Below are 15,484 nucleotides of genomic sequence, written 5' to 3' on the forward strand. Positions count from 1 at the left end.
GTCTTTACACAACTAGATCCGGGACACACCTTTTTTTATTTATTTTGGAGTGGGAATAAAAAGTCAAACAAACCTATTATTGAAGCATTCACACATCATTTAAACCTCAGTGTGCGTTTGTACACGTGCATCTTGTATGAGAAACACAGCAGAGCCTGTCACAATCCACTTAGTCAAAGGCGACTGGAGAAACAGATCGTCAAATTAAAACATTTAATACTGTACCCCACAGACACATTCCTGCCATTTGCAAAATAAGCAAACCAAAAGGTCCACCACAGAGTAAAGAACATAAAAAAGTTTCCTTGAAATAAATCAGCTTTGGTATTCTTCACTGACAAAATTATACATTCTACCCCTAAAATGTTCAATGCATTTTCAAACACTGGATGCAACTGATGCATATGTAGTTCAGATAGAACACCTTGCATTGCTTTCAGATAAGAGGTATGTTCCATTTTTGCAAGGTTGTGTGCAACTGTGTGTTGATAATCACACCTACTGGTACGTGAGCAGATCAAGAGGAGAATTATAACAGTAGCTAGTGTTAGCCTCTGATCTGGCAGGGTTGGTTGTTTTGAGACAGCATTAGGTTTGCTGTGTGAACAAACACCCATTACATGAAGGCCACGCTGAACACTGTCTAATCGAATCATTATCTCACTTATGAGTCAGACATCCCATGTCCGTGTAGCTGGATTTCACTGTTTTTGTGCCATATGTTTTTCAACAGCAGCAGGGGAAGGGTTGAATAACCCCTGTCATGTTGAGAGTCTGGGAGTTCTGTGGGAGTTAACTGAGGACTGTTTATGCTCTGTTAGTACTTAGGGCTATCTACCAGGCATACAGGGGTCTATTTACGAACAGTTGAGGTATAATACTGAAAATTTGTAAAAAGTGCACATTTCTCACGGTAACAATAGCCTAGGTGCTCCTCAGTCACCCATTTAGTGCTTTTTCTGGTCTTTGTGCATTCAGGATTCTTTTGTAAAAGGTAGCAGCCAGTCCCTCCCTAGCTTGTGTCTGGAGTATGGTGGGGGTTGCTTTGTATGGGATAAAAACACCAGAAGGGGGGGGGGGAGACAGATTTTTTTTTACTAATAGCTCCCTACCTCTGCTGAAGCGGTTTTAGACTGCCCTGTCCACTGTGATCACTGTCAACAGCTATAATAATAGTAAGGTAAAAATCAGTGACCCTCACCAGGGCTCCCAGACATACTCCTCTGACAATAGAAAAGTCACAGACAAAAACAAAACCACCTCCACACTCTGTTTTTCCCCTTCACTAAATTCAATGCAGACAAGATATAGCCTCGCAAACACACAAGTCACAATCAACATTTAGCTACAAATTACAGACAAACATAGTAATTTATCGTGTCTACAAATATTCATTCTTTATTTACTAGGCCTTTAACTAACCCTCCAAGTTGACAAAGGATCTCACAGGCCGTTTAACTTCACTGAGTTCCATGCCCATGGAGGACAGTGGGTAAAGCCATGAAGAAGCTCTCCTTTTCATTTGTCACCTGAACAGTTGCCAGAGACTGGTGTGTCCAGCCATGGTTATGGGGGAGTTTGCCTCAGAAGTGTTGATTAAAGGAAGAAAGAGAGCAGAGGATAAGCAAAATGAACAGGTGAAGATCTTGTCTCACAGTGCTGATGTACACTCTCTGTTCATCTCGGTAAAGAAGTATTTTGAGACATCACAGACATCGTTTGGCTGAGTTAATTTACAACTGACCTCCAAAGTAGTCAAGCAAAACATGGATACCATTGAGATGTAATTACTCTAGTCCCAATCCTGCTTTAGAAAAACAGACGACGTGACTGGATCTTAACTACTCTGACCACCACCATAACAGGCTTCAGTGCTTTTGGCCGCAGGCTTTACAACCACACAACAACACTGATCAAAACTCATACACATACAGTAGATTTCAAAAAGATGCTCAATAAACTTTCAAAAGCACGTCATAACACTTTTCTCCAAATTGTATTTCACAAAATGTTTCTTGGGTTGTTGTTTTTACCCACAGGCCAGCAACAATGACAACAAAGAGACCAAAAGCGCTGCTGCAGTGCATTCTGGGATTTAGTCCAAATGTACAGACCCCAACTCTTAGAGTGATGATACACCAATGTATATATACAATTTAATAGGTCGGCGTACGCATACTTCAGCTATGTATAGTCTTTTCCAGTGGATCAGTATTCCCACTCGTCTGTCTTCATGTCCAGATAGCTGAGGATGTTCTGGGCAAACTTGACTGCCTGCTTGCGGGCCACTTTGGTCATCTCATCACCCTGTGGGTCAACTGCATCCAGGGCCAGCAGCTGTTTAGTTAGAAGCTCCTCAAGCAATATGTAGCTCTTGTCGGCCCGCTTGCCGTTGAAGCAGAGTACCTGGGCCTGGAGGTCTGACAGGCTGCCCAGGACCATCCACACAGCCCTGTGTTGTGGGGGCTCGTTGGAGCCAGGCTGGCGGCAGATCAGGGCCTCACGGAGGTCCAGGAAGGTGATGACAGCCTGGACCTCCAGCACAGCACGTCGGCGGGCCTCACGGATACAGGGGTTACGGGCCGTGTCCACCTGGTCCAGGTGTGTGAGGAGACTCTGGAGCTCAGGCTTGGGCCTGAAGAGGTCACCCACCCCACAGTGTCGCAGGACCTCCCCGCGCAGCTGGCCCACCCGACCCCGCACAGCCTCAATCTGACGGATTGAGTCATTCTGCGCCAAGTCATACCTGAAAAAAGAAAGATGTATACAACATCACATTTCTGAGCTAAGATGTACCTGAAAGCATGTATATACACATGCATACAGTATTTCCTTTCTGTACTATTATTTGTAATTGTAGTAAAGCTGTGTACCTGCGCGTGTCGTCTCCCTCTCCCTCCAGGTCCAGGTGTTTGAGCAGACCGTTGATCTCCTCCACCACCTGTTTGCGGTAGTTCCGGACCGCTGCGTTCCCCGACACATCGAGGGCATCCAGCTCCACCAGGAGCTCAGTGAGCACGCGGGACAGGTGGGCACAGCTATCCCTCCCACTCAGCCCCATCAGCAGTGCCACCAGCTGGCTGCGCGCCCCACTCACCTGCATCATCACCTGGTTGATCCTCTGCACGGCCACGTGTGTATCTTCTGACAGGGGGAGGGTCTGCTGGCGCGTGCGCCCCTCGATCACGTCCTGCACGGCACACAGTCGTGTCAGGGCCCGATAGCGAGCCTTGCGGAGGGGCACCCTCCCTCCTGTCTTCACCTGGGTGAGCCTCAGTATCAGCTCCTGCACGGCATCCACCAGCTCATCACTGATCTCTGCTGTGCCCCCGGCCCGCTGCGGTTCCACCACCCCCTGCTCCACTAGCCCCTGGGCCTCCCGGCTCAGCTCCTCGATGGCCAGGCGGGACGGGTGGGTGGCGTTCTCCTCAAGGTAGCGCAGCAGCCCCTCCACCTCCTGGGCTGCTCTCTTGCGTGCCCCCTGTAGGTCTGCCCTGCCCTCCGTGTCCACCTGGTCGACCTCCAGGAGCAGCCGGGTCAGCTCGCGCTCTAGCCGCCGATACTCCCGCTCGTTTTTCAACCCGCTGAAGGTGCACACCTGAGGGCCCAGAGACTGGACCTCCCGCTGGACCTCATAGAGCCGTATCATGGCTGGGTGCTGCTGCTGCTGCTGGCTGCCATGGTCCATCCTCTTTCCACCATCAAAGGGCTTTCCAAACAAGCTGCAAAACAGGCACAGCACAAATGCAATAACAAAAGTTCATAACTAAACACATTCATAGGCAAAATCTACACTCTCTAAAATGAGTGTATGAGGCTTATCCAATTCAGTATGTTAGGCCAGGTGTTCTTGTTTCCATTATGTAATGTTGACCTAAGCTGCCTGCGGTTTTCCAAGCTCCACCCAAAATAAAAACAAGAGTGAACAAGACACTTTTGTACACTGTTATTACCTCAAAGAACAAATAGTTACTGGAGGTTTAAATGAACTTGATGCACTTGATCAAAGTACAATACCAATTTGTTAGTGTGACCGTTTAACCAACAATAATTATGTATGCATGTCCTAAAAACAGGCAATAAATTTATTAAAACATTCAATGATAACACTAGCATGACAATCATTAAACTCCTTACTGAAAGTAGGCTACAGCTCTAGACACAGTGCTGGCTACTATTTCAGCTTATGTCCAAGACTGTCTAATGAACACCACTGAACTAAGTCTGATTACTGCAGTGACAACAATGTCATTTCACACCCCAGGTCCGAAATAACCATAATTGAGTTACATTCTTCAAAGAACGTCTGAGCGGACTGAAAATGATACCCAACAGAACTAATTCCTCTCACTCAAAGATGACTGTTTCCTTAATTGTATAAAATAGTCAACAACACTACTTACAAAAACTCCAGAAGGAAAACTCAATGAATAAGATCAAGCTGGCTCAGGTATGATCAAGCTGGCTCAGAAGAACACACCAGTAGCCTAACTTCTGCACCATCGGCATCCAGACACTGCAGATTGAGAGGCTCTCAAAATATTGTATTTGCAGGCGGTTCCTCTGCTGCTATTCCACAGTGATGTGTCTGTAATGTCACAATAGACAGGTCATTCTTCTCATTCTTAAAGAGACAGTGTGTCACTGTTGTTCACCATATGAGAGATTTTTCCAAAAGGGGATTATGGTGAGAGAGAGAGAGTGCCGATTTGGCAGTCATTATGGGATTACTAGGGCCCATTTAAACCATATTTAGACAGAAAACATGTCTATTGGTTACATTGCAAGACCACTCAGATAATAAACCCAAATGAAAAGCCTCAAATAATGTCGGTGTGACATAGACAATACTACATATAGGCTATAGTCAAAACCTAAGGAGAGCCATTGGAAAAAGTCAGTTGAGACAATATTGGCCTAGGGCTTATAATATTCTCCGACACGCCACACGATTGTTCTGAAACCTATTTTGTTGCTAGTAACGGATGAGATTAGCATTCAAATTGGCAATTTTAATTTAATTGTATTATATTCAATAAATATAGGAACTAACATTTGATTTTGGACCAAACTTTTTTTTCTAACAATGAGTAAGACATGAAGAATCCAAAGAAATTGTCAAAAGCCTCCCACGGACCCGCCACACCAATCCCAACAAGGACTATACAGTATCAGTTCTCTGTGTTTGACAAGCAGTATGGAGCTGCAGCTTGGAATATTGTTTCTTCATCCTATGTAATGTATTTTCAGTGAATTTGTTTTGTTTTGTTTTTCCCTGTTCAATTAGTCATTGACGTTGTTAGGTTTATGTCCCATCCCACATCCTGATAATACCAGGTTCTGACCACTAAATGGTGCTGTTCCAGCTTTTAAGTTATTTTTTTAAGAACCCCTCAATGTTTAAGGGATAGTTCACCCAAATTACATATTGATTTCCTTACCATGTAAGCAGTCTATGGACAATGTATGACAGCAAGCCATTATTTTGTTTACCTGGCCACTGTTTCAAATGCTAACTTTTTTGCATTTGTGGCAAACATGAAGTGTGAAAATGCTAATATAGGTACCATTGACTTGAATTGGATTTGTGCCACAAATGCTTAAAAGTTAGCATTTGAAACCATGGCCAACAAAACCAAAGCATGGGTTGATGTCATACCTTATCAATTCATTGGTTGCATGTTTTGTCAAAATATTGTTTTGAACATTTGTTTTGGACTGATACCCGACTGAGCATTCTACGCAATGCATCGTCAATGAGTGCTGATGAAGATTTAATCAAAAGTGCATTACAGTGGCTTGGAAATACAATGAAATTCAGAAGGAGGCAAATAATTAGTAGGAAAACCTTTTGTCATAATTTTGAGGTCAACATATTGACTTTAGATGCAGTAGAACATTAGCTAGCTAAGATTGAGGGGAGGCCACTGGATTTTAGCTGGATAAAGTTAGCATTGTTAGCTCTGTTTGACAAACTTTAATAGCTAATGACAACATTACCATCTGTCTAAAGTACATTTGATGACATGATAATGCTGAAAAAGTTGTTTCCTACTAAATATGACTACTTTTGCAATGCCATTGTATTTACAGGCACTATAGTGTAATTTAGATTAAACCGTTAGCCTCCATCCAGAATGAATGGGCTGATCACCACTTTAGGGCACCACTGATAGAGAGCGGCTTGAGAACGTTCATAACGCGACTGAGTGACGGAGGTGCAACCTATGAGTAGACTGCTTACAGGGTAAGGAAACCAATGTTATTTTGTCATTTGGGTGAACTATCCCTTTAACATTGAGGGAGGAATCTTCCAACCCTTTTCACCTATTAGCAGGAGCAACGTCATCTAGTGGTCAGACCTTGCAATATGAGGATGTAGGATGGGACAAACTTAACTTCAATGACAAATTTCTCTGAACAAGGGAAGAAAACCATCACCGAATTCACTGAGAATACATTACATAGGATGAAGAAACAATACTCCGAGCCGCAGCTCCATACTACTAAACATAGAGAACTGATACAGTATAAACACTGTTGTGTTGGGATTGGAGTGGGGTGCGTGGGATCAGTGGGTAGCTTTTGAACAAAAAAGTTGTCAAAATAAGATGTTAGGTATTATATTTACTGAATAGTATATGAATCCTATAAATTAAAATGGTCAATTTGGGTGCAATTATAGCTCAATTTTATATCAGAGATCAAATTACATTTCATCAAAAATAATATTGTAGGAATCTTATTTTTGTAACTACAGAAACGATTTGAGAATAATGTGAGATCTAATCAAACCAAATTTATTTATATAGCCCTTCGTACATCAGCTGATATCTCAAAGTGCTGTACAGAAACCCAGCCCAAGACCCCAAACAGCAAGCAATGCAGGTGTAGAAGCAGGGTGGGGGGGTGTCATGGCTTGCTGAATTGAAATGGATTGACACAGAAAGGACAAGAGGTATTTGAGGGTTAAACAAGAAATGAAAGAGAAAATTATTTAATTTTTCCAGAACAGGCCTCAGGAGAGAGACAGACACTAGGCTACTTGTTGTCTTTTGAATTAATGTAACCAGACACAGTAGTATGAAAGACTATCTCAAATAATACTGTGCTGCTATTGTACTCCTACCTAAAAGCATGGTGACGACCATGGGCCGAATCCACACAAATCGACAACTAGACCTTCGCAAACAAAATCCTATCTACATGAGGTACATTGAATAAAACAGCATACATTTAATTTCGCTGTCAGTTTAGGATGAGTAATAAATAAAACCCGAAAGGCTAGTCAAACCTCCCAGATATGTAACCTCACTCTGAATGTCAGAGAGAGGTAGCCTATCAGGAAGGGACATACATTGTTATGACCACATTCTGAGTCTCCGGAAAGGTCTCCAAACCAGGATGCCACCGGCAAATGCCCTTTTTCTGGCCACAGCTTAGGTTACCTGTGAGACCAACAGTTAACAAATCAAAAATTGCCCGACACAGAACCCGATAAGAGCAAACAGATCAAACTTGATGTCTTCTGTGGGCTGCCAACATGGCTTATATGTTTACATATCTTAGACCCAGGTCATCAATACATTGATACCTGTAGTCTACAATTGAGCTGTGTAAGGCAGGGATCATCAACTAAATTCAGCTGCGGGACCATTTTTGGGGGAGCGGATGGTCAGGGGACCGGAACATAATTACAAATAATTTGTAGACTACAAATTGACCGCAAGAAGCCCACACAGGCATAACATTTGACTAAAACAATCGTTTCAAACCTTGCTTACGTTTGTATACGATCACATCCATTTCTCTATTATGCGTGGGAAAACTTTCCTTTCCTTTCCTGGTGTTTTTACTATTTTATTTCCAACAATGAAACAAAATTAAAAGGGGGGGGGGGGGGGGGGGGGGGCAAATAAAATCACCAGTTGGGGAACCCCGGTGTAAGGTGATGCACCGTGAGGCTTATTGTCTGAGAGACCCCATTCTCCAATATGAGTTCTAGAACAGTCCCTCTTCAAACGCAGCAAACCAGTGAGCAAATACTTTGCATTGCATGCATGCCTATCTACAGTAACGTTACTACATGCCTACTACAGAGGGCTTTAAGCATTATGTAATCGTAAGCAGCCGATCTAATAATTTACTTACCGACCGAATGGCGATAGAAATAGCAGTAAACACAACAGTGTCACCGCAAAGAATGCATGCACCAACTCACATATACCGCCACATAGGCTTGCAGTGCTGCCTCTGGCCTATCTCTCAGACAAAACGTATTTTCAAAACTGTCAGTTGCTAGGTTGCTGTTTCAATGTAACAGACGCCAGCAATGTTTCACCACCTTCCCAGCTGCGCATGAAATGTCTCACCTTTTCAAAGCGCCAAAGACATTCGCGCACATTTCTAAAGATGTCCGTTTCCATCAGCTAGCCAACAATGATCATAATCGATGTTGTGTCATCCAAATACGTATCTTTTCTCTTTATGTAGGTATGTAACGACAATTTGTTTTCAATGGCTGATTCTCCTCGGTACAGTCCAACAGCACTATGCACTGCGGTGTTGCCCCTCCCACGCACCAATTCAGAGGGTTTGTTCACGCGCGTCATAAACTAGTCTTCAGTGGACTGTACAAATGGATCGTATACAGAGTTGCGCAGGAGTTTGACGTTATAATTCCCATTAAAAACAATTTGAAATGTATTGTATTTCCATGGGATATAAAGCACTTGGCATCTCTGGCAAAAACGTGAGACCAACTAAGGTGCTGATGGAATACCACAATGACATAGATTCAATTTTTGCAAATATTTTACGCCAACTTCCATATCCATACAGGATTTAAGAGGTAAGACTGCCTGTACACAAAATTGATTAGTTACAGCACAGGGGCTTAAATTCAGGAGTACATAATATTGCAGGACATTCAGACAGAAGTGTATAGCCTAGAACAGACTACAAGAATTGGTCAGCCAAGACATATAGAATCTGAAAATTTGACCATGATTCATAACCACCTACTGGCAAAGTGTAGAACACACCATGGGGACTGTGGAGGATGGTTGACCACTGAAGGACCGATGGTCGGTCTTGGGCCCCCTACATATGGTGTGTAATGCAGAATGACAGGTAATTGTGTCAGTTCATATTTAGCCTGTATCTGCAACATTTGAACCTGAATAGGTCCCATGTATCTTCTCTGTTTGCTGCCTACTGAATATGAGATAGTGTGACCCTGAATAAATCCTTGGCCAATGGCCATATTTGTAAACACTATGACCAGTGGTTTAGTGGAGGGTAAATGCACCACAATCAGCGTTAATCCACCCATTGTTTTACCATTGCATCACTAACTGTGACCTAGGAGCATACAGAGAAGGAATTGCAAATTGCATCAAAATAGCCCGGAAGTAAAGACACACTGGGAGCCAAATTTGAAATGGAGCAGGGTGGGACAAAATTGCATTAAAACACAATTTAAATGTACACTGAATAAAAATATAAATGCAACATGTAAAGTGTTGGTCCCATGTTTCATGAGCTGAAATAAAAGATCCCCAAAATTTTCCATGCGCACTTAAAGCGTATTTCTCTCAAATTTTGTGCACAAATTTGGTTACATCCCTGTCAATAAGCATTTCTCCTTTGCCAAGATAATCCACCTACGTGACAGGTTTGGCATATCAAGAAGCTGATTAAACAACATAATCATTGGACAGGTGCACCTTGTGCAGGGGACAATAACAGGCCACCTAATTGTGCAGTTGTCACACAACACAATGCCACAGATGTCTCAAGTTGAGGGAGTGTGCAAATGGCATGTTGACTGTCCACCAGAGCTGTTGCCAGATAATTTAATGTTAATTTCTCTACCATAAGCCGCCTCCAACTTCGTGTTAGAGAATTTGTCAGTACGTCCAACCGGACTCACAACCTCAGACCACGTGTATGCCGTCGTGTGGGGGCTGTTTCCTGATGTCATTGTTGTGAACAGAGTGCTCCATGGTGAAGGTGGGGTTATGTTATGGACAGGCATAAGCTACAGACAATGAACAGAATTGCATTTTAATTGATGGCAATTTGAATGCACAGAGATATCGTGATGAGATCATGAGGTCCATTGTTGTGCTATTCATCCACTGCCATCACCTCATGTTTCAGCATGATAATGCACGGCCCCATGTCGCAAGGATCTGTACACAATTCCTGAAGCTGAAAATGTCCCAGATCTTTCATGGCCTGCATACAGTAACTCACCAGACATGTCACCCATTGAGCATGTTTGGGATGCTCTGGATCGATGTGTACAACAGCGTGTTACAGTTCCCGCCAATATCCAACTTTGAACAGCCATTGAAGAGGAGTTGGCCAACATTCCACAGGCCACAATCAACAGCCTGATCAACTCTATGCGAAGGAGATGTGTCGCGCTGCCTGAGGCAAATGATGGTTACACCAGATACTGACTGGTTTTCTGATCCACGCCCCTACTAAAAAAAAAAAGGTATCAAAATATGCATATCTATATTCCCAGTCATGTGAAATCCATAGATTAGGGCCTAATGAATATATTTTTGAAATTGTTGCATTTATATTTTTGTTCAGTATATTTTCGGGAGGGCTGTGGTCACTATTACAGGGGCTGAGTCACTGGCTTACTGGTGCTCTTTCATGCCGTCCCTAGGAGGGGTGCGTCACTTGAGTGGGTTGAGTCACTGATGTGATCTTCCTGTCTGGGTTGGCGCCCCCCCTTGGGTTGTGCCGTGGCGGAGATCTTTGTGGGCTATACTCGGCCTTGTCTCAGGATGGTAAGTTGGTGGTTGAAGATATCCCTCTAGTGGTGTGGGGGCTGTGCTTTGGCAAAGTGGGTGGGGTTATATCCTTCCTGTTTGGCCCTGTCCGGGGGTATCATCAGATGGGGCCACAGTGTCTCCTGACCCCTCCTGTCTCAGCCTCCAGTATTTATGCTGCAGTGGTTTATGTGTCGGGGGGGCTAGGGTCAGTTTGTTATATCTGGAGTACTTCTACTGTCTTATCCGGTGTCCTGTGTGAATTTAAGTATGCTCTCTCTAATTCTCTCTTTCTTTCTCTCTCTCTCGGAGGACCTGAGCCCTAGGACCATGCCTCAGGACTACCTGGCATGATGACTCCTTGCTGTCCCCAGTCCACCTGGCCGTGCTGCTGCTCCAGTTTCAACTGTTCTGCCTGCGGCTATGGAATCCTGACCTGTTCACCGGACATGCTACCTGTCCCAGACCTATTATTTGACCATGCTGGTCATTTATGAACATTTGAACATCTTGGCCATGTTCTGTTATAATCTCCACCCGGGACAGCCAGAAGAGGACTGGCCACCCTTCATAGACTGGTTCCTCTCTAGGTTTTGGCCTGTCTAGGGAGTTTTTCCTAGCCAATGTGCATCAACACTTGCATTGCTTGCTGTTTGGGGTTTTAGGCTGGGTTTCTGTACAGCACTTTGAGATATCAGCTGATGTACGAAGGGCTATATAAAAAAAATGATTTATTAAATTAAAGGTGCAATATGCAGAAATTGCTCTGCCATTTCCTGTTTGTTTGCCTAATTTCAGTTTGTGACAAAACAAGTAATGTATAGTGTAGAGAATCATTGTACCGTCTAAACCGCTGTGAAATATATTTTCAATAACCCAAAATATTGTTTTTCAGCTTTTTAAAGTTGGTGTACAAAAGTAAAAGCAGCATAAACTAAACTTAAGAATGGGAAGCATAGAAATAGGGCACATAACAGATCTAAAACTTCCTATACATGCTTTCAATGAGAATGACAGATCTAAAACTCACATTTCTTTGAATTTGGTCAGTCCCCCAAAAAGTTACATATTGCAGCTTTAATACATCTTATGGTAGTGGAGCTATTTTATATTTTTTTCACAGGTCCATTATTTTCCCATTTACATCTTATAGCAACCCTATATTGTTGGCAGCCCTGGTTTGAAGGAGAGGAATGGCAGAGCAGACCGTCATATGACCCTAAATACTTTGGTATGCAACTTGGAATTAAAATATAAGAGGCCCAGTGCTTCTATAGTGAAAAGAAACTCACATCTGTGCCATTTGCGAGCGATGATGTTTGGCTACATTGTATTGTATTAAGAGGACCACAATGGAAATACTTTTCTAAACTTTGTTGTGTTATCCTGAATGATTTTTAAATGTATTGGATCAACATGTGTGGTTATATATATAAATATATATATATTTTTTTTAAATGGTCAAATAAATCATATTATTCTTTCTTCTTCAGAGAGTACAAGTGATACATTGTATCATTTTGCTTGACCGTGAGAACCATGAGTTCTTTCAAGTTTCGCAATGTATGTCCTGGAGGTTTGCATAAAAATAAAGTGAATAGGGTATTACATGTCACTGGAGTAGCCTATAGGCTTACTATTTCATTTTTTCACAACATCTAAACTGATTGAAAGAACACACTATACAGCGCAAAGCCCGCAACATGATCTCCAGGACAGACAAGCCACTCCACCACTGCCTTGATTAACATATGTAGGATATGATGGGTAAAGGGTCTTCTCAATTCGCTACAAAAAATTATAAAGGAATAATGTTAGGGAACAAGAAGTACAGCGGTCAACTGATTTGGCATAAATAGAAGCAAGCACCAACAGCTTGATAAAAAGTGTAAAACACACATGTGAAAGCTTAATTATAATATTAGGGGAATAGGTCCATGGTAAAAAAAAAACAGAGAATAGAATACAATTAGATGAATTAGAAAAAATATTTGTTGAGATGCAGCCATGTGGATCGCGGTTTCAAAAATCAATATGGGCAGCGCCCGGTGCTGAAAGTTGAGTAGGCAAATTTACTAACAAGAGAGATTTGTTGGACCACTATTTAAAAAATAAGAGGTAGGCTTACCTGTGGAAGGGGAATTTTAGTCAAACCTCTTTAATGCTTGTATAATGAATGATATTTTTAAGGCTGTATAGCTTCTTGCATTTCAAAATGGGGAACCGTTTATCTACTTCAGAGAAACTGTCTAGAGTGATTTCCTGTTGTTTTGACTCACTAGACTAGAATAACTAGCTGTTGCCACAGAACGAGACGCCCAATTCACATCTGTACCTTTTCCCTAGTTTTGTCTCTTTCTCCACACACATACAAAGATAACGTGTTTTGTATATGCTTGCATAAGATAGTTTATCTATATAAGGCTTCACTCGTGTCATCGAAACTCTTGGCCGTACACATCAGAGTGCATAACTGACCTGCTTCGTTATTGCAATTGTTATTAATAAAGATTGATTGTTTGAAGAAATAAGTCTCTAACTTGGTGAGAATTTTCCACCACACCTGTTTGACAGACGTAATTATGTTATCAATATATTTGTCACTATAGCTATTTCCTCAAAATACTGTCACCATGTACTCCTTAAATAGGCCTACCTGCTTTCTGCGTCAGACGTTGGCCTCATGTCTGGGGTGGAAAATCCACTTCTGAAAGTACCATGCTTAGATTCATAATGACATCTCAGATTGAATTCTTTGCAAACAGCAACAGTTTCGTTGCAAACAAGGCACACTGGTTTGGCATTGGAGAAATACATTTAAGATTAATATATTTTAATAGAGTAGGTAAAGGCCTATTAATAGAGACATTGGTGAATTAACCACTGTAATCAGATCGAAATGATCACATTGTCATTTAATTGATTATCCCACTAACCATGTGTTAAATGTGTAGTGTGGGGATATGAATTGGGCAGATAGTAGGCTATATGTTCTGGCCCACCGAGTAGCTACAAGCTCAGGAACAAATTGGTTAGAGGCCAACCCAAATTGTATATTGTAAATTCAATCACCCCCTTCACCATCATCTTCATTCAGATCATTCAAAAATGTGTGGATATTGGCTAGTGCTAAAGTTGAAGAACCCGTGTTGTCTCTGTGAAATGAAATTGTTATTGCCAGTGCACTCTGAAGAAGAAACAACGATACAATGTAGCCTAACAACATCGCTCACAAATGGCACCAATGTGAGATTTGTTTCACTGTAGAAGCACTGGTGCTATTAAATTTAATTCCAGGTTGCATATCAAAATATTTAAATGCATATTTGATGGTCTGCGCTGCCCATAACAGTCACTCCAAGAATATGGTTGCTAAAAGATTGAAATGGGAAAATAATGTAGGCCTACCTGTGAAAAAACTATGAAATAACTCCCCAATTCAGTCTTATGCAGACTATATATTTAATGTATTACATGAATGGTGACCACAGTTCTTCCGAAAATACATTTAAATTGTTAGTTTTTTTATGCGATTTTTCCACTCTGCTCCATGTATACAATGTATTGTATACAATGTATTGCATTTCAAATTTGGCTCCCAGTGTGGCTCGTTCCAGGGGTATTTTGACTCATCTGACAGTTCCTTCTCTGTATGTTCCTAGACTGTTACCTTCTAGCTCCCATCTCAAATGAGCATCATCTACAGGCCTATAAGACCTCCATCTGAGTCACCTTGGAGTCTTTTTCCCACTCATGGATTGTGTTCAGTAGTGCACAACATTGCCAAATCTGTTTTCTTATTGAACATATTCATGTAATTCTGAGCAGGAAGTCACCCGCTTTTATGATGTCAAACTGCTAACTCTATCTTCAAAAGTCCAAAGGCATCATTACAATTCCTTTAAAGTGCACCTTTCCTTCCTCAGTAATCACTGACTGATGACACATGATTGGACATGTCAACACACCGGCTCCACCAGATTACTTTTACCTGTCCAGTTATTTTGAAGTTCTAATCAGTGATGGAAGGGGAAAGGAAAGCTGTAGCTAGCTACTTTTTGTAGAATTTTAACGTGGCTCCAAATGTTGGAGAGGACAATGATCCTCTTTGGAACAAGTGCAACGCTGGTCAACAAAGGACTCCCAGTCACCTCACCTTTCCCCTGACAGCAATTTTGCTCTCTGAGAACATAACATGTCAGTCAAAGTGCAATAAATCCACACATATGAATGAAAACATTACTGTGGCGTAATTTTTTGTTGTCTTTTAGGTACAAGCTAAATGTATGCTAGCATGTAAGCTAGCTATCTACGTTGTAGATATCTTAACGGTGTTAGCTAAATACATCTATTTGAAATAATAGGGATAGGTACTATTATAATTTTCAGGAATATATGATAAGCTACATGTCCTCATGCTTACCTGCATAACCAACGTACAGCCATAATAGGGAAAAGATCGATATAATGCTAAACATTACCAAGCACAACCACAATCGGATATTTAGCTACCAGCTAGCTGGCTACTACTAGCTTTTTTTCAAGGCGAATGCGATCACGGCTAGATGGTATACGGTTAAGGTCAAATTGATCTATAAAGTTGTAAAAATTTTGCATTTTCGTTAACCCAAATCCTTTTCATAACCTTAACCTAATTATCCTAAACTGCTACGTTAATTCTCATAACCTGA

At 41.9% G+C, this 15,484-nt stretch overlaps 1 protein-coding gene across 6 annotated transcripts; it reads right to left on the reverse strand.

Annotated features, from left to right (window-relative positions):
- Nucleotides 1–17: 17 nt before the first annotated feature.
- LOC109894427 (BAG cochaperone 5) lies at nucleotides 18–15,464 on the reverse strand. 6 transcript variants are annotated; one of them, XM_031828896.1, is made up of 4 exons: nucleotides 15,217–15,464; nucleotides 4,404–4,588; nucleotides 2,874–3,722; nucleotides 18–2,746 (listed from the first exon to the last, which is right to left on the reverse strand). In XM_031828896.1, exons 3-4 carry the CDS (start codon nucleotides 3,686–3,688, stop codon nucleotides 2,209–2,211), a joined length of 1,353 nt encoding a protein of 450 aa, XP_031684756.1. In that variant the 5' UTR covers nucleotides 3,689–3,722; nucleotides 4,404–4,588; nucleotides 15,217–15,464; the 3' UTR covers nucleotides 18–2,208. The 6 variants fall into 6 exon arrangements, with proteins under 6 accessions (XP_031684756.1, XP_020343493.1, XP_020343494.1 ...); XM_020487904.2 differs by lacking the exon at nucleotides 15,217–15,464 and adding an exon at nucleotides 12,922–13,050; XM_020487905.2 differs by lacking the exon at nucleotides 15,217–15,464 and adding an exon at nucleotides 8,373–9,538.
- Nucleotides 15,465–15,484: the final 20 nt, after the last annotated feature.

The sequence above is a fragment of the Oncorhynchus kisutch genome, linkage group LG7, assembly GCF_002021735.2.
Source record: "Oncorhynchus kisutch isolate 150728-3 linkage group LG7, Okis_V2, whole genome shotgun sequence".
Taxonomy (NCBI): domain Eukaryota; kingdom Metazoa; phylum Chordata; class Actinopteri; order Salmoniformes; family Salmonidae; genus Oncorhynchus; species Oncorhynchus kisutch.